The 25,175-nt window shown below is 50.8% G+C and overlaps 1 protein-coding gene across 4 annotated transcripts in view; it reads left to right on the top strand.

Moving 5' to 3' along the window:
* The window catches only part of LOC144137768 (BTB/POZ domain-containing protein KCTD5-like), a 42,624-nt gene extending 18,254 nt beyond the window's left edge, over positions 1 to 24,370 (top strand). The window contains exons 5-6 of one of the 4 annotated variants that reach the window (XR_013315733.1): positions 94 to 225; positions 21,457 to 24,370. Coding sequence is in view for 3 of the 4 variants with exons in the window: in XM_077669726.1 (XP_077525852.1) it covers positions 2,558 to 2,659; positions 3,225 to 3,308 (186 nt within the window). In the remaining variant the exon portion in view is untranslated. Of the gene's footprint in view, positions 1 to 93; positions 226 to 2,557; positions 2,660 to 3,224; positions 3,324 to 21,456 lie in introns of those variants that run through there. The other 3 variants (XM_077669727.1, XM_077669726.1, XM_077669728.1) reach the window with 3 other exon arrangements.
* Positions 24,371 to 25,175: the final 805 nt, after the last annotated feature.

Raw genomic sequence — 25,175 nt, 5'->3', positions numbered from 1 at the left:
GGCTGTCTCACCCCTGTGAATATCATCCCACAGTGGCTGAACTAAATATCATCCCACAGTAACTGAATATCATCCCACAACCGGCCATTCCAGCAGACCCATTCACCTATGAACCAAGGAAACCAGCCAGTGACCTGGGAGCTGAGGCACCATTCACGCTGCAAGAGCTGACCCCGGCCCTGGATGCTGCCAACATCAACGCTATGCAAGCTCCTCGAGCGCATGGTGCTGACTCTGCTCACATACCGCCTCGAGGAGGGGAACCCAGGTTTTTTAGATCCAGCCCAGACTGGCTTCCGGCCAGGGCTGTGCACTCAAGACAGCCTTCTGCTACTGCGTCAGTTGGTGGGAGGGGGCATCAGGGTCGCCTTGAGGTTCCTGGCATCTTCCTGGCAGTAGACTTGCAGAAAGCCTTTGACACAGTGGCACACACAGTGATACTGGCGGCTCTCGATGGGGCTGGAGTTGGCACACGGATCATGAACTTTGTGTGATCCTTCCTGGTAGCCCGAACGCTTGAGATCTAATCCAGCTCAGGCCAACCAAGGATGTTCTCAAATGCGAGGGGAGTGCCGCAGGGTGCCATCTTGTCTCTAGTCCTCTTTAACATCGTGATGTGAGGACTGGCTGTAGAGCTACGGAAAATTCTGCACCTGGCTTGACATTCTGTGCGGATGACATCACACTGTGGGTGGACCCCTAGGGCATGAACTTGAACACAGCAGATGTACAGGGAAACAAACAGCAAACCTTGGACACCATCGATAACTACATCCCTTCCACTGGTATGCATCCGTCACCGGAAAAAAGTAACCTCCTCCTGGTAGGTGGCTACGACTCGGAGCGAGCAAAGATAAGCCTTGCACTGGCCGGCAAGACCATCCCCCGACCAGCGGAGCTGTGGGTGAGGATCCTTGGGGTTCCCCTCAGTGAGGTTAGTGGACCGAAGGAATGGGTCCGTCAGCTTAAGCCAACGTGGCGTCGACACCTCCACCTCATCCGCCGCATAGGCAACCACTTTGGCCGTGCCGGCACACACACCATCAGGACATTATGCCTGGCAACCCTCACTTCTAAGGCATGCTACGGAGCAGCTTGCTTCACATTGAACCAAACACACTACGCACAACTGGAGGTCCTCTGTCTCGAATGTCTCCACGCAATAACTGGCCTGCCGCGTCACACGAGGAGGTACTCTGGCCTCCCTCCCCTCAAAGCCTTTATCGAGGCACACAATGAAGGCCAGGAACTACAACGGCAAAACACAACAGCGGGCAGAGGACTCCTCACCCTCACAAAAGAACTACCCCCCGATGCACCCAAAGTGCCACGTCTGCTGGAGCCTTGGCTCGATGTGCTCCTCGAGCTTCCAAAACCACTCTCCAAAAAGTGCCGTCAGCAGGATCATGAAGCTGAGCGTAGAGCAGCAGCTGCCCGTACTGACAGAACCTGGAACTCTGTGTTCACGGCAGCCACCTGGGACCCCATCAAGCACAGAGCCAGGATGGCTGCGATCTCCCCAATCGGCACATGCAGACAGATCCATGTGTATGAGCACCAACCCAGCCCAGGCGAGATTTCTCTGTCTGCCATCCTGTGTGCAGTAGACGAGGTTTGTGAGGAGACCCGTCGAGGACCGAGGCAGACAGGGGAGAGGGTGGTGATCTACACGGACAGTAGAGAGGCCATAAAAATCCTTGGCTGCACCCCCAGGACTGGCACGCTTGCTCACGGGATCAAAATGGCAAGCACAGGGCTGTACAGGCACTATGGAGTGAAGGTGAGGGTGGACTGGGTACTAGGTCACGCCGGTGGCATTGGCGATGGAGCCGCACAGGCATTGGCGAGCGAGCAAATGAACGACCGCTCCGCCCTGGTGAACCAGGCTATGCCCGCACCATACGACTCCGACCCAGCAGCCAAAATTCTGGCAGCCTAGAAGGAGCGAAGGCGCGCCCCTTTGGCAGCGCATCCCCACCAACCACCACCCACTGCCCCGAGGACTGCCACGGGGGGCTCAGGTCCTCATCCACAAGGCATGTGCGGGGGCCGCACTGACAGAAGACGTGCTCACCAAATGGCGGGCCCACCACCGATGCAGGCCCGACGCGACCAGGAACAGGGCCCCATGGTGAGCTGTTCCGCATGCACCATGGAAGTGTGCCCAGCAGTGACCCACTTGCTGTGGGAGTGCCCTGGCTACCAGGACCTGCGTGCCCAGTACCTGCCACCGCACATCTGCACCCTGCACCAATGGACCGCCCCCCAACAACAGCAGCCGCGACACACTGCTCTCCCTCTGGGCGTACGCTCACGAGGCAGGCATTGATCGCCGCATGCGATTGCTAACGTACACCATATACACGCATGTGTGTATGCACTTCTTTCTTTTCTTTCGGTCTTCTCTCCTACACCCCTCTTCCCCCCATTAGGCCAAAGAGCCATCCTACAATAAAGACATTTCATTCATTCATTCATGCCGCAGTGCCAGCAGAAACTATAGACCAGAATTTTACCGGGTCGGCCATTTTCCGGCGATCGGTGCGCCACCATGCAGGTATTTCTTAGGGACTGCGGCGCGAGCAGACGACGCTGCGGTACCATGCTGTTGCTCCGTGCCATGCGTGGATATCGGGCGTCCAAGCGGCATCGAAAATCAGTAAGTGTCGTTTGTTCGGTATGTCAGCAGCAACAAATTTAACAGTGCTTTAGGAGAACGTTCGAAGCATCTGAGAGCTGTCAGGTTTGCCCATAAATTCTGTTCCCAACCCGCTAATGCAGCGGGCCACCCCACCAGCTCCTTTGTGAGGCTATGTTTTGGTGTGCCAGCAGGATGCCCGACTTTTTATGCCCAATCGGTGTTCATTTTCTTAATTCTGGGCAGGCTGCCGTCATTGCCTTTACTTTAGCGACGTACAGAAGCTACTCGGCCGGATATAATTATGCCGTTGGCTGCACCAACAATCAGCGTAAGCGCAAAGAGCTTAGACAAGAAACATGTGAAGTGCACCTCGGCAAAAGGAAGTGTGTGCATGTGCGGAGTCTATTCGCTGCACAAATTTCCTGCGTCCCTTGAGTGCCGCCACGAATGGGTCGTCACGCTGAATCGGAAGACTTCGAACCTAGCTAATTTGCCAGATTAAATACGGTCGTACGCTGCTTTCGGAAGCGCTGTGCATTCACCCTCATGCACAGTCCTTATCGCACATTTGTGTTCTCTGGAGGTACGTTGGGTTCATTTCATCGACGGGAAGCCGACAAAATCAACCGGACATGTATGCTGCAGCTCGGGTACACGAAAAAGGTGAGCCGAAAGCGAAATAGGAGCATCGCGGGGCGGAGCATGCCCAATCGGGTCGGGACGTAGCTGTTCGCAGTTCCCAGTTGCCGCTGAAATGCAACGGTTCTTTTAAGCAAGCAAACGGCGGTGATATCTTGGTGTATTTAATAAGTTGACCCTGTTTGGCATGGTGTTATGCGACGGCAAATATTGTTAAAACATATTTTACTATTATGAGCATGTGTCGTCTACGACCTACACATCTAAAGTGAATATTTCAGGGCCTGGTTTAACTACAAACTCAGTATGAGGTAGGAGAGCGCATATTAAATGACAACCCATTCGTGCACTGACAGGAGCAAGCCATGCTTAGAAATTTGCACTACCGTGCTGCGATCGGAAGCATTCGCTGGTTGCGCCAACCCGCTGACTCCCGAGCATACGCAGGAAGCATATTTGCCGACACAACCGGACGTGCTCAGCCATCGCAACTAGAGCACTGCATGGGCCCGGGCCGGCCCGAAAGCCCAGGCCGGACCCGGGCCCGACCTGGCTTGCGGGCTGGGCCGGGCCGCCCGAAGTCGATTATCAGTGGGCCCGGGCTGGGCGCGGGCTCAATGCCGCGGGCCTGGGCCGGGCTCGGGCTCGATGCCGTGGGTTCGGGCCGGGCTCGCGCTTGAATTCATTGGCCATTCATAGGTCCGACGTGAGGTGTAGAAAAGAGCATCAAAATGAATATTCTTGGTTTATTTTTGCGCACTTCTTGCTGTTAGTTGTACGCACTGTTTTAAAAACTTGTTTTGCTAGGTCTGATGGTCACTATACTGCAATTTCACTTACATTTTCTGTACTGCATCAAGATTTTATATTTTGGTGTATAAACATACCAGAAATACGATTACAAGGAATGCCCAAGAGGAGAAGGAATTAATTCAGGCATCCTGGAGCTGTGCACCTGTCTATGTATGTACACATGTTTTAGATGTCGCACCAATCAAAATGCGGCTGCCGTAATCGGGAATCATACTCGCCTGCCAGAGAAACACCACCGCTTAACAACCACTGCAGGTGAAGAATTTCAACGCACGTACTTACTCGTTGATTCAAATGCGGATCAAAAATTTCAGCAATACCAACTTGTGGCCGAGACAAACACATGAAGTTGCCAAGAGTGTGGTCATCAAAGGTGTCGGTGTCTCTCGTGTAAGAATACGAGCTATTATTATGCCGATGTGGCGTGAACTGCAGGCGGTGAAAGCTAAACTATGTTCACTTTTAAACCCTTATTTTTTGCGTTTCAGTTCATGACGTGCTTGTACAGACTAGATGCTCTGTGTAATCGCCCGGAATATATAATAAACAAACTTTCTTCAGCATCAAATACCGGGCCTGGTCACACATGCGCGGGCCCTCCCTAGGCCAAAAAATAAATTACCGAGCCGGGCCTGGGCTTGAGATGGCGGGCCCGGGCTTGAGGTGGCGGGCCTGGGCTGGGCTCGGGCCAGGCTCACTTATGAATGCCCGGGCCCGGACCGGGCTCGGGCTAGGTGTTACGGGCCCGGGTCGGGCTCGGGCTTCGCGAAGCGGGCTCGGGCCGGGCTCGGGCCTTAAAATCAGGCCCGTGCAGTGCTTTAACCGCAACGCCCCTATTTCGGTTCCGGCTCAACTTTTTAGCATACCCAAGATGCAGCATAAGTGTCTAGTTGATTTTCGTCGGCTTCTCGTCGATGAAATAAGCAACATACCTCCAGAGAACACTAACGTGTGATTAGGACTGAGCATGAGGGTGAATAAACAGCGCTTCCAAAAGCAGCATATGACCGTACTCAATCTAGCAAATCTGCTAGGTTCAAAGTCTTTCTGATTCAGCACAACGACCCATTTGCGGCGGCACTCAAGGGACGCAGGAAATTTGTGCAGCGAATAGACTCCGCACATGCACACACTTATTTTGCGGGCTGCACTGCACACGTTTCTTGCACGAGCACTTTGCGCTTACGCTGATTGTTGGTGCAGCCAACAACGGCTCTGTACTTCGCCAAGTAAAGGCAATAACGGCAACCTGCCTAGAATTAAGAAAATAAACATCAATTAGGGATGAAAAGTCGGCGGTCCTGTTGGCACGGGGAAACGTAGCCTCACAGGCAACCCTGGTCAGGACAGAGCAGCGCGTGTGGGGTGGCCCGCCACCCTAGTGGGTTGCGAACGGAATTTATGGGCAAACCTGACAGCTCTTGGACGCTTTGAATGTTCTCCTTAAAGCAATGTTAAACTTGTCGCTACTGACATACCGAATAAATGACACTCGCCGATTTTCGATGCCGTTAGGGCGTCTGATATTCATGCACAACACGAAGCAACAGTGTGGGACTGCGGCGTCGTCTGCTCGCCCTGCAGTCCCAAAGAAATTCCTGCCAGGTGGTGCCTCAATCGTTAGAGAATAGCGGCACCCATTGCACGATGGAAATTCTTGTCTTGAAAAAGCATTACAGTAAAACTCCGTTACAAGAGACACTCAAGGTACCCCGGAAACGTGTCTCTTGTAACCAAGGTCTCTTGTATGTATTGTTGCTAACATGGCGAACATTGGAAAACCAACCGAATTGCTTTCATTTAAATGTCTCTTATAACCATGTGTCTCGTGTATCGAGGTTCAACTGTATAACAAAAAACATTCTGAACACTAGCCAGTGACGCGAGCACAAATGCTGTGGCTCACAACTTGCCAAAATTGCGTGCTTGCGGAACACCATCTGCCGATTGCAAAAGAAACCTTATTGCGTATAGCGCAATAGAAGCACGGCGGCATGCACATTTCTTCCCTGCTTTGTGCTGTTCTGCGACTTTGCCATTTCTCCACATATTTTGGTTCAGCCGTGCTCCGACCTTCTTTTGTGCCTTTGGTGCGCGTTGTGCGATGGGCCAGCACAGGAGCTACACAGCCCGTTTTAAGCTGAAGGTGGTGGAGCATGCGTTGAAGCATCATGGGAACTTCGTGGCACTTCAGTGTTGCCGCCGTGCGTGTTCGCTTCGGGCGAAAACACCCCGCACGGGGCACCTTGAGTTATCTTGGTGACGGTGTTGGCGACACCGCGGACCCCGAGCCCCCATACTCTTGCTGTAATCTACCGTGGCTACGAGTTGTAAGGTGAAGGGCAGAAACCACAAACGGTGGCCGTCGGAGCCCAGGTCAAGCTCCGGCGGATGGGCTCCCGGTCTGTTTACCAGGCAGGGAGCTCCGGGACCTCTCAGGCTATCAGGGTAAGGTTTGAGAAGAAAGTACCCCCGTCCCCTGCTTTTTTCAATATCGCATGGCTTTTTCTTTATCCCCCCAATCCAATGATCGGCCCCCTAAAAGGGGCCGCACCGAAGTACTAGCTAAAGGTAAACCATAACATTTCCACAAATTTCTTGTCATTCACTCTGCAGAAACCACTCCCGTTGCAAAGAAGTCTGTCATTCTGTTGGCAAAGTGCATTGAGTCTGTTGTTGGTTCAGACTATGATGCTAAGAAACTCGCCTCAGGTGATGTACTGGTCGAAGTAAAAAGGAAAAATCAGAGTGAGAACCTACTGAAACAGACGACGTTGGCCAACTTGACTGTCACTGTGACACCACACCGGACCCTCAACTCCTCGCAAGGAGTCATATCAGAGAAAGAACTAGAGTCTGAGACGGAAGCAGATCTTCTTGAGGCGCTCCAACCTCAACATGTAACTGCAGTGAAACGAATCGTAATTCGGAGAGCAAACCAAGAAATTCCGACAAAGCATCTACTCCTAACGTTTGATCGCACAACGCCTCCAGAAAAGGTCAAAGTGGGTTTTCTTAGCTGCAACGTACGACCGTATGTCCCAAATCCGAGGCGCTGCTTTAAGTGCCAACGATACGGCCATGGAACCCAATCATGCAGAGGGAAGTTGACATGTGCCAACTGTGCTGAGACAGGTCACTCCTCAGAAGCTTGTGAAAGCACCACTCAGAAGTGCCCGAATTGCAGCGGACCGCACGCTGCTTATTCGCGTGCGTGTACACAATTCAAGGCCGAAAAGGAAATAATTCACATAAAAGTAAATGAAAACATCACCTATCCAGAAGCGCGCCAAAAGCACAAGCTGCTTTCGGCCACATCGTACGCAGACGCCGCCCGCCGGGGGTTGGGGCGGCGTTTGGTCAGCACGGCAACACAGTGCAGCCTTCTTGCTGACGTGTTGCTGTCCCAACCCCCAGCTGAGCAGCCACCTGCTGCCTCTACAACACCTGTAGAGGCTGCGGGGGCCCCGTCTCTTGCCGGACTGCCTTCGGTAGTCCAGAGTAGTCAGGAATCGCCCAGTGTGGCGATTCCAGCGAATGTGGCGAGTGCGATCGCCGCTGGGAGCTCTGCCGCTCTCACTGTGTCCTCTCCACAGGCCCTAGGGACACCTGAGGGCACGGAGGAGATGGACACGGTAGGGCCCACAGAAGCGCCCATCCTAGCCCCGCTGCCTGCCCCGCCGGCGCTTGCGGCTGGAACCAAAGGCACCCGTAAGGGTGCCAAGTCCAGGGGGCCCGGTCCGCCGGACACCCCCTGAACATCTGATGAGGAAATGGACGTCGGACCGTTCCTGTCTGCATCGCTCCGCAAGGAACGGGCTGCGGCGTCCAAACCAACAGAAAAGCCAAAGAAACCCGCTCCAAGAATACAAGCCCCGATAGACAAAACATGAACCCACACACACATTCCAGTAGCTCTTAAAGGTACATAATGGGAACAGAAAATATCATCCAGTGGAACTGTAGAGGCCTCCTTAACAATCTTGATGATGTCTACGAAATATTGCATTCCAATCAGCCAAGTGTGATGTGTCTACAAGAAACACATTTAAACTCCAAACACACAAATGTCTTGAATAGTTACATGGTATTTAGGAAGGACAGGGCTGGTGGTGGTACATCTTCAGGTGGTGTGGCCATCATTGCCCGAAAATCATTGGCATGCCACCCTATCCAATTACAGACTGTCCTTGAGGCTATTGCCATTAGAACCATAATTTTCAATAGGCTAATAACAGTGTGCTCCATCTACATCCCCCCTGATTTCCAGCTTTCAAGCTCCGATTTCGAGGGTCTTGTAGATCAGCTACCAGAACCTTTCATTCTTATAGGTGACCTCAATGCACACAACACTCTTTGGGGCTCTCACCGCACAGATGCCCGAGGTCGCCTAATCGAAAAATTTCTAATATCTTCAGGAGCATGCCTATTTAACAAAAACAAGCCTACATACCATAATATAGCACATAACACTTATTCACACCTCGACTTGGCCATTGGCTCTGCAGTACTCTTTCCATCACTTGAGTGGGATGTTGGCACTAACCCATATGGTAGTGATCACTTCCCTACCTCACTGGCATACATAGATCAAGGCCCTAGCAGTTCCCCTTCCCATTGCAAGTTTATAGAAGCAAGAGCAAACTGGAACACATTCACAGAGACATCTCAACTACACTACACAGACATAACACACTTACCTGTAGAGAAGGCAACACAGCTCGTCACGGAGCACATTCTCGCCGCCGCCAAAAAGTCAATACCCCAGGCCTCTGGGGCCCCGCGCAACCCGAGAAGGCCTTGGTGGAATGACGACTGCAAGCGTGCGCGGGAGGCCCAGAACAAGGCGTGGGGCATCCTCCGTAGACACCCCACAAGTTGTAACCTTATTTCTTTCAAAAGAGCGAAGGCATTAGGTAAGCGTGTGCGCCGTGAGGCAAAAAGGGAGAGCTGGCGCGCCTTTCTCACATCCATAAATTCATACATTGACACCCACAAGGTATGGACCCGAATACGTAAACTAAAAGGACAACACACACATAGCCTGCCCCTGGTTAGCACGACAGGGGACACTCTGGAAGATCAGGCTAACACACTTGCACAACACTTCCAACACGTGTCTAGTTCTGCGCACTATACAAACACTTTTATGCAACACAAAACATCTGCCGAAAAGAAGCCTATACGCGACAAGAACAAGTCAAAGTCTGGATACAACTGTGAATTTACACTCCATGAGCTGAAGATTGCTCTTGCCACTTGTAAACCTTCTGCTCCAGGTGCAGACAACATTACATACACTATGATTCAACACCTACACGCAGACACCCTTGAGACACTCCTGCACCTATACAACCAAATATGGCTATCGGGGCACCTTCCAAGGCTTTGGAGGGAGGCCATCGTTGTGGCTTTTCTGAAGGAAGGGAAGGACCCTTCTTCTCCCGCAAGCTATAGACCTATTGCCCTGACAAGCTGCCTGTGCAAGCTCTTCGAGAAGATGATTAACCGGAGGCTCATGTACTTTCTTGAGTACAATGGTCTTCTCGAGAGCTGCCAGGCAGGCTTCCGGGCAGGGCGATCCACAAACGATCAATTAGTTGCACTGGAATCTTACATTAAGGATGCCTTTATACACAAACAGTACTGCATGACCGTATTTTTTGATATCGAGAAAGCTTATGATACGGCATGGCGTTATGGCATTCTTGCAGACCTAAAATCCTATGGTGTAACAGGTAACATGCTGAACACTCTTTCCAGTTACCTGTCTGAACGAACATTTCGTGTCAGAGTCGGTACGGCACTCTCAAACGTTCACGTGCAAGAGAATGGCGTGCCTCAAGGTGGCGTATTGAGCTGCACCTTGTTTATAGTTAAGATGAACTCTCTCCGAAAGGCACTGCCGCCAACCATATCCTGCTTGATGTATGTAGATGACGTTCAAATATCTTTCAAATCATGTAACATATCCATTTGTGAACGTCAGGTCCAGCTTGGGGTAAACAAACTTTCCCGCTGGGCAGATGAAAATGGATTTAAACTTAGTTCTTCTAAAAGTACCTGCGTTGTATTCTCAAAAAGGCAGGGCCTCCTGCCCGATCCCGACATAAAACTCTTTGGTGACTCGATTCCAGTAAAAAGAGAACACAAGTTTTTGGGTGTGGTGTTTGACGAGAAACTCACGTTCATCCCTCACATCAGACAACTAAAACATAAATGCCTCAAAGCAATAAACATACTTAAGGTCCTTTCACACCACTCCTATGGCGCGGACAAGCAACTCCTCTTACGTGTCTTCACAAGCTTGGTGGGGTCCCGCTTGGACTATGGGAGCGTGGTTTATGGGGTGGCAACAAAAACAGCGCTGAAAATGCTAGACCCAGTGCTTCACTTGGGGCTTCGCCTCGCGTCGGGCGCTTTCCGTACAAGCCCCGTACAAAGCCTATACGTCGAGTGCGACAAATGGTCCCTAGATCATCAGCGAACATACATAGATCTTCTGTACGCTTTTAAAATTTCGTCAATAACCCACCATCCTGTCAAACCATTTATTTGTGATACACCCATGTCCCAACTTCTTCTTAATCGTCCATCTATCTCTGCTCCGTTCTCACATAGGGTGAGACAGGAAGTGTCAGAATTATCGGTCACCTTTTCAGACACCTACAAATCTACCCTTTCCGACTTTTTACCACCATGGCAGCTGCGCCCCGTGTCGTGCGATTTGTCCTTTGTAGCGATTGATAAAAAACGAGTACCCACAGCTGCAATCCTTCAGCACTTTTTGTTCCTTCAAGATAAATACAAGTGTGCAGAATTCTTTAGTGACGCGTCAAAAACAGCCTGTATCGTGTCGTGTGCTGCACACGGACCTGATTTTAGGGTATCTAACACTTTAAACTCGAAAAGCAGCATTTTTACGGCTGAAGGCTATGGGATATTTCTGGTTTTAAAGCACATAGTTCATCATAAAATTCCCAAGTCCATCATCTTCACAGATTCCTTGAGTGTAGTACGTGCATTGTTATCTAAGCAGTACTGTAAAAACCATGTTATTCATCTAGTTTACAAAACCATTATGTCAGCTTATGCATTAAGTCTTGAAGTAACTGTATGCTGGGTGCCAGGTCACTCGGGGATCGCCGGAAACGAGACAGCAGATCAAATGGCCGCTGCTGCTGCACTTGCAAACACAGTGGACATAACAACAATACCGTACACTGACCTTAAGTCACACATCAGACAACACCTTCGCAATACATGGCAAGCACACTGGAATGAACAGGCAGACAACAAGCTACACGTTATAAAGACACTCTTGGGAGCATACACCACTGACACACATAACAGGCACAATGAAGTTACCCTGGCTCGATTACGGATAGGCCACACGCATGCAACACACTCATACCTGCTCACAGGATCTCCAAGACCCTTGTGTAGCAGGTGTGGAGACGGCCTATCCGTGATCCATGTGCTACTTCAATGCAAAGCACTCCACACAACACGACAGAGACACTTCGCCGACCTCTACAGACAACACATTCCACTACACCCAGCATTGTTTTTAGCGGATGACCCCATGGTTCCTGTACAACGCACGTTTAAGTTTTTAGAGACATCAAGTTTTTACACCTGGTTTCCTATCACGCGTAGTTGCTTTTAAACCCGATCTCATGCCACGCACCATCACAACTTGGCCTTTTACACCAGCCATCCTCATTGTCTTTTACTGAATTCACTTTGGTTTTTGTTGAACGGTTTTAGCGTTTACGGTTACATCCTTCATACCTAACCACCGTTTTGGCGCTCTTTGCCCTCGTTGGCCTTGCGCCATAGAACACCAACCATCATCATCATCATCGGGCGAAAACAAGAAGAGCTTCAGGCGACGAACAGGGCTGGTGGTTGACTGGCTCAAGACGGTGTGGGCAGGAGGCGGTCTCTTAGCCTTCAACCCAGTGTCCGGGCTAATTGTGGTACTAGGTGGTGCTCTCCTTTCTCATGCCGGTTGGATTCTGCCCCACCCATTCCCACCCGGCAACTGCCGCTCCGCTGCCCCCACCGGGCCAGCCTCCAGACCCGCTGCGACCGGCGTGCAGCCAGCGCAGCTACGCTGCCCGGGGTGCGCCGTTTGGGCAGTAACTACACCAGCTCGAATATCACTTGAACACTTTATTCGCATTACGTGCGCGAGTGCGACATGCGGCAAGAAACACCGATGCCCAATACAACACAGCAAAGCATAGCACACGCACGACACAAGGCCTATCCTTCAGCTCAGCTTCACGGCATATGAACGAGGTTCTCACCTTTTGCTAACAGCACTCAAAGAGACTTCGCGTTACGATTCATACTAGTGTTCTTAGCATCCTTTTGCAGCACCTTAATGTCTGAGGGAGCACACACGAGAAATCTCCCACTACATGACACGCGCGGCCGTGTGGATTCTGCGGAAGCAGCAGCTGCGGTGACCGTTTTCGCGCATGCACGTCCCCAGTCGCGCCAAAGAGAAGCGGAAGGAAAAACAAAATGACAGGAGACGTGTTTCCCCAGCGCCACTGCCTCTATACTCGGGGACAACTTTTTGTGGCAATGTAGTCAAGGCTACGGAGCCGGACCACGCCTTTTCACTGCACACCTGGAAGTAGTTCAACAAAAATAGTTGGCTGGCGGTGACGTCAGCAATTCAAGAATATTTAGTTCTTATGTTTTAGACTCGCAGTGATAATGCTACTAAATTGCTAGCCAAAATATATGAAACAGAGAATTTTTTTTACATTTTCGGATGTTTTTGGTTGTGGCTGTCGCCGCTGGCGTCGCAAGGGTTCCCTCCCGAAAAAAAACAAAAAAACATGGCGTTCTTGTCAACGGCTTTCGGCAGCTCGCCACTTCATTCTCTGCGCAGGATTTGTAAGAAGCTTCGCTGTCTAAACAAACGAAGCGAGTGGTTTGCAAAGTGTACGCCCAAGTGAGACTGATGCAACCGGGATTCTCCGCTGTTTTCGCAATCCGTTCGGTTAGCCTGTTTCCCGGCGAAAGCGAACGTGTGCGTAAGCATGTGTGCATGCTGCTCATTCGGTATACCGCGACCGCGCTAGGTAAGCACGCCGCACATGCCGGTGGTGCTGCCCAGTAGAACAGTTTACAGACCGGGGCATTCCGTCAAAACTGCAGCGCTTCTTACAAACTTCACTTCTTTTCTGAACGATACAGAGTCCGCAGTTGGTCTGAGTTCTCCAGTTCACGGCCGCTCTGGCCGTGTCCAGTCAAAGCGTTGGCCCGTGTTTACAAACAAATGAAGCGTGTGGAAGGAGACGCCAAAATGCCTGCATGCTCGGTGATCGTGCTTCAGCGCACTGAACTACGGAACTTATGCGAAGAAATGAACTGTATCAAATGCGTATCGGTCACGCCGAAACTGAAACCGAAACCAGTTTATTGGGAACTACTTCGCGCAGTAACACAGAGCAGTTAGCTTCCCCCTCCCCCTCCCTTTGTAGCTTTCGCTCTATTGCCACAGAAAGTTGGCCCCGAGTATAGGAGCGCAATAGTGGAACCGAAACTAGAAAAAGTAACATCGGCCTGGTGTGTGGGGATGGCGACCTGTTTCTGCCATCGCTGCATGTTGTGGACCGTTTTCGCGGGCATCTTGATTAGAATGTCCGGCGCTGAGCATCCGGCACTGAGGGCATCCGTCTCAGGTGGCCTGACCTCCAGGCTGCAACCGCTCGATGTCTTGATCAACAATCCTTTCCAGGATAATGTGGGGTGGCTGTACATGGAACGGATGGCCGAGGGAAATTGCGACCTGACCCCAGCTGCGAAAATGAAGAGGCTGATGGATTTTGGAGGCATGGAGCACGATTCCTTCCGAGGGAACATCCATTGGCCTTGACGGCACGGAAGTGTGGGCTCACGATGACCGGGATGTTGAAAGCGACTTCAGTGAGAGAGACAGCTGGGATGGCGAGTAGGGGTGGACAGCACTAGCATGTTAACAAAAGAATAATTGGGTTACACAATTTCGTACGTGTTATTACTGAAAAGGTAGGATTTTGATAGCACCTCTCTTACCATCTGTATGGTATGAAATATCAACTTTTAAAAATTAGTTGCAACTTTTTCTTGCACAATGAACCCTCTCCCAAATTCAGCCAAATATTCTGAAAAAAAAAAGTGGGTTCATTGTGTGAGTAACTATGGTAGTTATCTCAGCTTTCGAATTTGGGGCCAGTACTCCTGTCATCATCCGTTAGGTTGAAGATTGCACACTGAACGGCCAATGGCTCTAAGGATAATGGACAGACAAAAGGTCCCCATCTCTTTCCAATCCCTTCCCTTTAATCACCCGTGACGAGCAATGGGAGGGTGCGCTGGGTAGCTCCGACCTGGGCGTTCAGATCGCCTTGGTGGAACGAGCTGCCATCGTCGCCGCCGACCTCCAACCGGCGGCCACCACGCTTCCCTAACCCCAGTCTCTCTCTCTCTCTCTCTCTCTCTCTCTCTCTCTCTCTCTCTCTCTCTCTCTCTCTCTCTCTCTCTCTCTCTCTCTCTCTCTCTCTCTCTCTCTCTCTCTCTCGGAAGCTCGTACGAGTGAAAGAAATTGCGTTAATGTGGGTGGGACGCAAAGCAGGGGCGTTGCGCATCCCCCACACCACCACAGCCTCTGACTCACCACCACAGGTGGACCAAGTGAATGCACGCAGGAGGGATTTCAGCACACTCACTAGGGGAGTTCCTGCTCAATGTCCTCTTGGATGGGGGATGCAGATGAAGGCATGTGCCGGGAGTCAGTCGCCAAGAAAAGAAGAGAAAGGGGAGATGATGGTGATGGTGATGATAAAAGGACATATTCGGCAGTCAAACACTAGTGCTTCCACAGTTTCACAATCACTTTGGTAATCTTATTTACAATGGTGCTTCGTGGGCATGGTTCCTCAATTCACAAATTCCCGTGTCATCTTTGCCAGCGTAGCTTTTTCGATCAGACAGGCCTCGTTGGAAACAGTCTCATACAGTACCTAGAGGGGAATCTGGTTCTGGGGTCAACACAAACTCCGATATGGTGCTTGCACTTTGTCTGGAACCACGGACAGTGGTGGATTCAAATTTCGTGAGCTGTGCAAACAGCATTTTTTTCCCGAATAAAATCTTTAATAACATTCGCTGTTTAGGAATTATACTGCACACAACAATGCTGGTTGCTAGAAGCAGGCATTGTACAAAATCAAACAGCGCATTCAGATACTAAGCAGGCGTGCAAAGTGCGTTTGAAATTTAGTGCCAATTATAGCAGGATGGGGACGTCTTAGAAAAAATATTGGTAAGATTATAACCAACACTGGTGTTTTTTATGATTACCAAATGTTCTACTGTTGAAACAATGTGTCAATGGCCTTCAGAGCTATATGTGAACATTTAGAGGGATACTAAGGGCTCAAAGTGGAAGATTATGGGCTCCATAGCTACCAAATGCCACAAATCACTGGGTTCCGTGACATCTTCTTTGGTTTTCAATGATGTTAACAGTGGCAATGAGTCTAGACGACATAGCATTATCAGAATTAAGATCTGAGAGGTATATTGAAAGGTACCGGCCTTGAACATCGGTGGCTAGTTATCATAGGTTTCGGTTCTTGTTCCTGTTTGCTTGGCGTTAAATTAAAAGCTGAATTCAAAACCATGCTGGGCACTTAAAAATGCCTTGTGCTATGTGCTGTGTTGCCAGGAAAGTGCCGTTTCATCTCATATTTGTCAGCTAGGTGTCAATAGAACACACTGCAGAATTGGAGAGTGGCTAGCATGGTTGCATAGCAAAACTGCCGCATGCGCCGAGCACGACACTGTGGGCTAACGTATGGGATAGCGGAGGGCCCCAGCTTGCTTCGCAAGAGAAAGTGCTACGCGCCGTACACTAGCCCCAGCGGAATCCGAAGACTCACGCATGGGTTCGGGTACTAACATGCGGTATACAGACTGGCAATCCAAAGTGAGGCTTTATTGCCTGGAAGATACAGGGCATATACCAGACGACACGACTATCGCTTGCGGAGACAGTGGCTCCGTTTGTTTGCTCAAGCCGTGGGACTCAGACCTCGATATCTGTCATCGTAGTCGTGGGAGTGTTGAAGGCATCCCTTGCGACCGTTCAGAACCGAATATCTCAGCAGAGTCCCGTGGAGCCAATTGGGTTCACCATCATTGGGGCATTCGGAGTAGGCACTACCGAGCCAACTGATTCCGACCAAATCACCCAGTCGACTCCCTGTGAAATGCTTGCGCATCCCGCAGGTCAGCTCTGGGGCAGAGGAGGTCGTCCTCTGGTAGGGGAGAGGGTGGTGCGAAGGAAGGCGACAAGCTGGTCCTCCTTCCCCCGTGCCCTTGCGCACACGTTCGCGGCGAGCCGGTTCAGCGCATCGCATGGGGTCACGAAAAGGTCATGACTCACGTGACGTGCCAGCTGCCCAAAATGGTGGCACCCAGCTCGCCAAAACATGTGCAGGCAAGGCATAGGGAAGCAAGGATCCCCACAAGTTCGGCGTGTGAATTTCTGTCGCAGTGATCAGCAGGCGGAGCACGATGCTGCCGTGCAGAGTGGAAAGCATAGTTAGGCCAGCTTCGTAAGGGGCAGCAGCTGATCTCGGTGGGAGTGCTGCCGTGCTCGTGTGTTGTGATCGGAAGAGGGGATCCAGCAGTGGCACCCTTTGCTCAATGATTGGGAAGATTGTGGCAAGCGCCCGGCACTTTTGTCACCCCACCGCGATCTACACCGTTGCTGCTCACGGTTACCGTCCTCGTCCAGCAGAGTTCACCTTGACGACGATTTAGGGAGAATCCGGGGGGCTTCAATGATGGCATGCGTGTTCTGCAGCCCCACTGGAGACGTACACTGGGGCGAAGTTCGCTGCACAGGCACCATTGCTTGTACTTGTGGCCTGCCTGCAGAAGAAAGACTAGCAGCCTCCAAGAGATCAGGCCCAGGTTGCACGGGAGAAAGACCTTGCAGGCGTATCTTCTGCCGAGGCCAAGATGGGGACCTGGCATCCTGAAGGGGTTCACTTCACAGTGCGGGCACTTGGTGGCTCTTCTGAGAGCCACTGCCGCGTAAACAGTTCTGCAAACTCTCATTATTCCCAAGAATGCTGTTGCCACAACTTGTGGCTTGACTATGCCGCCTGCTTCGACGCTGAACTCTGCAGGACCACGAGCCTCGCCAGGGGACAGCCACCCGGGTCATACGGGCATCCATTCAGCTGTGGCTCCATGGGCTTCTTGGTGGCGAGCACGCGCCAGGCGCTGCGCTGGTCTGTCGGTGGGGAAGTGAGAGTGGCTGTGACAAACAGGATGTGCCTAGCACACTTCTTAGTGGCGGGCGGGTTGCCATCACAGTTTCTGGTCCTGCAAGCCTCGACTGACGGCGCTTTCGGGGAGTGCCGTGTTCGACATCTCACCAGGAGGCGCCAAATATGGAACCGGGGTGCCCGATGGGCCTTCAAAACCGATGGCAGTCTGATCAGGTAGGCACCTGCAGAACCGGTGCCTCCTCACAGGGATGGGGCCGCTGCAAACAACACCACTATTCTGCCCGCCATCTGCTTTCGGGTTGGCATGTGGTGGTTCACTTTCGTCCAGCGCGGCTTCAAATGGGCAGTTTTTCGGCCTTTAGGAGCGTCATCCACGCTTGCTCTGGGGGCCATGTCAGCAGGAGACGACATCTTGGGCTGGCAAGGAAGTCCTTGCTCTCTGCACGTTTACTGAGCTGTGGGACCTGTGGCGGAATTGGATATGCCTTGTGAGCAGGGTTGAAGGCATGCCCTCAGCATGATGAGGAGCAAGACCCGGGGCCATGGCTCCTGAAAAAATTGACAGGAACACGTCTGCCGCATCGTGATTCTGCGTATTGTTCTGGTCGTTCGAAGGCAGCATGCTTTCGCAGTTAGAGAGGACAGTGACACTTGCAAGCACTTGGCTGGCAGATCGGGACAGTCATCTGGTGCTGGGCGAGGTCCTCTGCTGTGGCGTTGTACATGGCTCTATGAGAAAAAGCTTGAAAGCTTGACGTGAGTTACGTTGAAAGCAGAGCTGCCCGGTTGCAACACAGTGGATGCAGTCATATTGGCCGTGTTATCGTCGTGCATAGTGCGCTTGACCCATACCTCTGACCAGCTGTCTGTGCAAGACTTTTGAGAAAATTTTGAATTTTAGGTTGGTTTTTATTCTTAGAAGTTCTCGTCTAGATAGGTTTCAATGTGGGTTTTGGCAGTTTCAGTCTACGACTGACCACTTGGTGAGGTTTGAAACAATGGTATGGGATGCCTTTGTTAATAATCAGTTCTGTCTTGCCATATTTTTTGATATGGCAAAGGCTTATGATACAACCTGGCGGTATGGAATTCTCGAGGACTTAGCAGCAATGGGAATCGGAGGGCAAATGTTTTCATGTATTGAAGATTTTCTCCAGGAACGAACCTTCAATGTAAGACTTGGCAATACACTATCCCATACATTCAGTCAGGAAAACAGAGTTCCTCAGGGCAGTGTACTGAGTGTAACCCGTTTTGCCATTAGGATAAGTTCTCTAGCAAAGGTTATCCCCCGGCCAGTCTTGTACTCCCTTTATGTAGACTACTTGCAGATCGCTTTTCGCTCGTGTAACAGTTATGTTCATGCCACCAGGTGGCGCACAGTACTAAGGGGGCCAATTTCCAGTATCATCATAAGTAACCACAGCCTGGTTATAAATAGCATGTAACAATAATAAAGGCTCTCTTTTCCGTGGGTACGAGGTAGCGTCTGCATCTCTCTGCCACGAATTTCATTACTCTATTCCAAAAATCATAAAAGTTTACTCTGATCCACACCTTCCCCTCTTAAGTTTATTTTGCACTTGTGGCATTTTTTATACTAAGGAAATGTAATAAAGCGCTGGACACATGTACGATCGGTACACGCGATTCGCATGCGACGGATCGTTACGACTGTTGCCACGACTTGTCGTACACGTGAATTTGAGACACATGACCCGATGCGCGTGTACGATGCGTCGTCGGCGTCGCTCCGCCCACGTTTTTGCTCTATGGTCAACTACGACGATCGCTAAGCTGAATTTGTAGATTCCCCTTATTTATTCACAAGAAATGGATGAAGAAGGCAATCGTGAAGCGTTTTCTGCCTTCGCAAACAGTCCGCGCACACGCCGGCCGCGCCTGCCAGCTCGGCACACTCAGCGGCTCGAACCGGCGCAGACCACGGTAGCAACCGCTTGACGCTGCTCTTCTGAATCAATCTGATTGTTAAAAAGAAGTTCCACATGCGAGAAAGTAGGTGTTAGTGTGGTGAAAAATTGTGCTTGGGATTGTTATCAGGGCTTATTTTAAAAGCGGCGATCAGATATCTGCCGCGATGCAAGCGTATACGCTGACCGGCCCCCGCGGCGCGCGGCGGGCGGTGCGCCGACCGGTCGAGAGATGGCAATACCTGCGCGGAAGCATCGAAACAGGCTACGCAGATGTTCAACTACGACGATCGCTGAGCTGAATTTGTAGATTCCGCGCGTTTGTTCGCAAGAAATTGATAAAGCAGGCAATCGCGAAGTGTTTTCTGCTTTCGGAAACAGTCCGCGCACACGCCGGTCGCGCCTGCCAGCTCGGCACACTCAGCGGCTCGAACCGGCGCAGACCACGGTAGCAACCGCTTGACGCTGCTCTTCTGAATCAATCTGATTGTTAAAAAGAAGTTCCACATGCGAGAAAGTAGGTGTTAAGCGCTAACCACATGGAGCGATTTTTCCAGCGACGCGACGAGCGACGCGACTAGGATCCGCAGTCGCCGAACCGAAGTCGCTCGCCGAGGCAACCACATGACAGCGACGGCTCGAGCGACTGAGCGTGCGACTGAGGATGGCGATTTCAATGTTTCCGCACTGCGCATAGTAACGCGCTTGGTACGCTGGATGTTTGCAAACATTTTTTTTGTTCATTTGTCATAAAAAGCATGACTAAAAAGTATTACGCCTTTCTACCTTGCTTTTTGCACTTCATTGCATCTCTAAAACTGGTTTGGGTTAGCGATAGCGCACGCTTTTCCTTCTGCGCCTCGTTTCTCGGCTCCAGCATGAACGCCGCGAAGAATTCGCTTTCTTGACGTCATTTTTCCCACACGGGTCTCACCCAGTGTGAGCGGGAGCCTTCTTGCTTCTGCTTCAGCGTGTACACAAGCTTTGCCACACAAAGCTTTCTTTGCCGCTGCACCGCAAACGTCGTCTGCGTGTATTTGCAAAACCTTCCCACCGCTCTCTTTCAAAACCGGAGGTTGCGTGCTTACGTAGGGGCTCTCCTATTGGCTAGTCGCTGAGGCCACTTCCGGGAGGCGAGCGACTGTTTCTGGCGACCCAGAACCGAGCGATTCGATGAGCGACTTGGTGCGCGGCGAAAAGTAGTTCGTCGCTAGTCGCGTCGCGCCCCAAGTCGCTCGCAAAATCGCTCCATGTGGTTGGGGCATCCGTGTGGTGAAAAATTGTGCTTGGGATTGTTATCAGGGCTTATTTTAAAAGCGGCGATCAGATCGCGCGGCAGACGGTGCGTCGACCGGTCGAGAGACGGCAATACCTGCGCGGAAACATCGAAACAGGCTACGCAGATGTTCAACTACGACGATCGCTGAGCTGAATTTGGAGATTCCGCGCGTTTGTTCGCAAGAAATTGATAAAGCAGGCAATCGCGAAGTGTTTTCTGCCTTCGGAAACAGTCCGCGCACACGCCGGTCGCGCCTGCCAGCTCGGCACACTCAGCGGCTCGAACCGGCGCAGACCACGGTAGCAACCGCGCTTGTCGCTGCTCTTCTGAATCAATCTGATCGCTAAAAAGAAGTAGCTTATGCGAGAAAAGGGATGATAGTGTGGTGAAAAGTTGTGTTACGGATTGTCATTCGCAGTTACACAGATAGCGGCAATCAAATATCCGCCAGGATGCTAAGCCTAAAGTTTCCAACACCCGAGCCGACCAGAGCAACGCACGCCGGTTGCGGGGGGTTGGGGCTCAGCGGGCTCTCATTGGCTGTGGCCTCACGACGATTGCAACGATGGCACGACTGCATCTGGCTTGCCAGACGCACGTCGTGAGCCTCCTCCGACCAGCGATCGACGCCAAAACGGGTCCTAACGATCAATCGTAACGATCAGTCGCATGCGAATCGCGTGTACCAGTCGTACATGTGTCCAGCGCTTAAGGATTTATTACATTTTCTCCATAGGATTGCAACAGGTAACACACATGTGAATTGTGCAAGTATTTTGTGGGATACCAAAGGAAGGTTTGTTCTTTATTTTCTGATAAATATGTGATCTGCCTCTGTTTCAGCTCATTCAGCAGAAGGCAGCCCGCATGTGAAGAATTGATGTGAACTGGGGGCCGTTTGCCCAAACCACCACCACCACCACCACCTCTCTCCTGCGACTTCTCATTTCCCCTCTCAAGGAACTGTGGGTTTTGACGTCGTTTGCCGCGACTTTCTCGCCACCTCTGTCAATGTCGTTCTGCTTCCAACGAACCGTCAAAGAACAGAGCAGTGGCAGCAAGACGTTGCCCCTGATACCAAGTGTCCCCTCCTCCCGAAGCAAGAGGCGCCGACACCACCTCCGTGCTTAGGAAAACGGCCGTTTCAGCCGGTGTACCTGTTTTGTACGAAGACTTGCTGCGCCCTCGTGTGTGTTTTTTCATGGTCGCCACTTCGACGGCTCACGTTCGACAGCCGGTGTCACCTTTGCAAACTTTGGGCCGAGCGTGTAGTGCCACTGCTGCGCACGTAACTTGCTGCCAGAGCTCGTACTTAAGTCTAACGAATCTGTGTAGTTTCTCATTTTGTTTTCACATGTGAAGCTGACAGCGAGTACATGCCCTGGTTCTCTGCGCACCAAGCTACAGACATTTTTCTTTTGATGCGCTGTGATGTGGAAGAGTGGGTGATCGACGGAAGTTTGTGTTTCCTTTTGAGCCGCGATTGAGCATGTTTTTAGACATTTTAAATTAGACCTGTTTTTGTGTTATCTCATTTTTGCCAATTTGAGAGGAATGTGCAGTTTGAGAGCACTTTGTAGTATGGAGCAATGCTGGCATGAAGATGAAGGATTGAGATTTTAATTTTTGTGTGGAATAAGAACAACTTACTTTTGTCTGGCTGTAATATTTAGAAATTCTCAAAAGCTGTTGATCGAAACCAGCCGATAGGAGTTTGGTGGTGCACGATGTGGCTGCTGCGCCGATGTGCCACCCTGCCTGTCTGCAGATCCTGCTGTCATTTGCACTGGAGGCGTCATCTGTTTAGAGGATTCTATTTCTTGGTCTGCGGCAGAGTAGAGTGTTTCATTGGTAGCTGAACGTATGCAAGCCCGTTGCACAGCTTTATTACCATTATTTTTTCTGTGTGCAAAGGAATCATCTGCATGACGTCATGAGCATCATAGTAATACCACTGCTGCCATCTATGCAAAGCGGATACTTCACGCTTTGTTTCCCACCGTGAACGTGTTGTAGTGAAATGGAAGAGGGGTAGCTTGGGTACGACAGCCGAGTAACTTCTGGCCACGTAAGTGGGCTCGAATGAAGTAGCGTTATGTGTACTACAGTCAGGCTCACTCGCATCAGACTGGGCATTTGAAATGGCTGCTTACGTTGAAAAGTCCTAATGTCTTTTGAAAACTTTTGCAGTACGTCATGCGTTTTGCATACTGTTTTCGATTATGACTTTTTCAATTCTCTTCATGTTTGATGTATTGCTTGCCAGTGGTAGTAAGGGCCCATTAACCCGGTTTACCACATTGCAACAAGAAGTGGTAACATTGGCCCATTATTACCCTTATGCTCCCCACTTTAGTGACGAGCGCAGACAAATTGCGATCTTTAAGAAGGTACTGCTTGCGTGGTTTTTTAATCGGTCGCCTGTTCGGGTTGGAACCTACAGGTGCTGCGACTGACTGTCTCATAAGAAATGGCCACCACTTTAATACCTGTGTTGAGATTGAATAACATTAACACTGGAAAACTTTGGGTGCAGTGTAAAATGAGTGCTTGTGTTGTGTGTGCCTTGAGTGTTGAGAGGATACATTTCTTCGTTGATTCCTGAAGGACTGGTGGCTTGAGCCGCTTTTGGACATATTTGGATAATTGTGAAGCAACAATGCTGGATTGCGTTTAATGGGTGCCTTTTCTGACTGGGCTTGGAGCTGGTATGCTAGTACTCCAGACACTCTGCTTTGTTGTCTGGCTTAGTGGCGGGATGGGGCCGTCACCTAATTTCACATAGCAATGCGGCAGTGCTGAGTGGAACATGGTACGTGGGCATAGAGGGGAAGGATGGAGTATTCAAAGCCGCGAGTTGACTACTGGCTTGGAGAATGTCACTGCAACTTTGTCAGGAGCTGAAATGGACAATTTTAGCCCTAGTCTCCTTTTCAGCGGGCTGTTAGCTCACTTTCCCACTGGCCTTCCAGGCAAGCCAACGGGAATCTGGACTGTGCGGAGGCGGCAGCGAAGAGTCCGCTGCTCACACGCTGTTTGCACTTCTTACCGTTGGCTCACCGTTTGTGACACGTTTGTCCTTCATTTTTTCTACGCAGCGTTTCCTCCCCCACTCGCGGCAGACTAAAAGCTACTTCGTGCCCCCTATAAAGCACCTCTGCTGTTGCGCCCTTCAGACCTCTTTTCACCGAGTGTTTGTAGTGAGCACGTTTACTACAATGTGGGCATGCGTGTGTGTGTGTGCGCATGTGGTGAGTAGTTACTTAATGCACTATCATCCATTTGCTGTTGGCCGGGTGTTCTTTTCCCTCGACGGGCTGGGAGGGATGATGGTAGTGGGAATGGAAACGCTGCCTGCCTTCCATCCAGCTGGCAAGCACAGTGTAGACGGCCGATAGCCAGGCGGAGATGTACAGGTGAATTTGACACTCACCTGCTGATAGGTTATTCCTTTTTTTTTTCCAGTCAATGCCTCTACATTAGTTCGTTTTGTAACACAGCTGTGTTGTGTGAACTGTTCTACTGTCAGCGTAACTGGTATGGCTGACTGTGGAAAATGAACATTGGTGAATTGGTTTGGCCTTTGGTCCGATAGAACACTGTATTAGATTTAGCAGCACCACCAAGATTTCTTTCCTTTGGTTGTGAACATGAATGCAGTAGCCCGCTTAAAACCTACCTTCACTCTTGGTATAATTTGTTTGTTGGTGTTGAATGTGCTGCTGACTCAATACAAATGCTTTCCTATGTTTCAACACCCATGACCTTTCATTTGTCCGTGCATGCCCTTGCGCCATAAACACACGTGCATACGTACATACACATACTTGGATTCATCTTTTGTGCTGTGCAGTTGTCACAGTTTGTGGATCTCTCCAAACGTTACTTGGTTTCTGCTATACGACTGTTGGCCTGATTAAAGCGGGAAGAGATTGGTATGTTCATGCAGTGTTTGTGCAGCAGTGCTCTTGGTGGTTGTGCGATCTTATTCTCGGCACAAGGTCTCGTTGAGAAGTTTCTCGGCCGCTGTCGGGGCGTTCCAAGTTAGCTTGGGGGCCGATACGTTGGGTGATACGGGCATATTGGTAAGGAAGACAGTAGATTCGGGAACTCCACCTCCCTTAGCGTCAGTGGTTCAAGTGCTTTCGAACATGTCCAAAATTCGTCGACTATTTGTGAGTGAAGGCCCTGCCTCTTGAAGGGTACACCAGGAATCTATTGGGGGCCCCCTTTTGAAGTTTCTCACGAAGATTGCAGTTGCTGATACGGGTTTTCCAAGTAGAGAAGCCACGGCCGCTCGATGGAAACAAAGTCTGGCCTGCCGAATCGCACGTCCGCAATGGGCGAGCGCGTGACTGCGGAGTTTCCAGTTGCGGCCGCTACTTTCGGCGGGGGTGCCACACATCGGTGACGGCGCACCTGGCTCCCGCTTAGGAGCGCCTTCAGAGTTGCCGGGATCATCGCTCATGAAAGTGGTTTCAACTAATGTAATGTCTGGCATATTAGAAAAGTAATACTATTACCAGTGACCGGAAAGACGACTCTTCATTCTCTAAAAACGT

This window comes from Haemaphysalis longicornis, unplaced genomic scaffold, assembly GCF_048455015.1.
Source record: "Haemaphysalis longicornis isolate Haplotype H1 unplaced genomic scaffold, Haemaphysalis longicornis Haplotype H1 scaffold_5, whole genome shotgun sequence".
Lineage (NCBI taxonomy): Eukaryota > Metazoa > Arthropoda > Arachnida > Ixodida > Ixodidae > Haemaphysalis > Haemaphysalis longicornis.
This window is presented reverse-complemented; position numbering and strand designations above follow the sequence as displayed.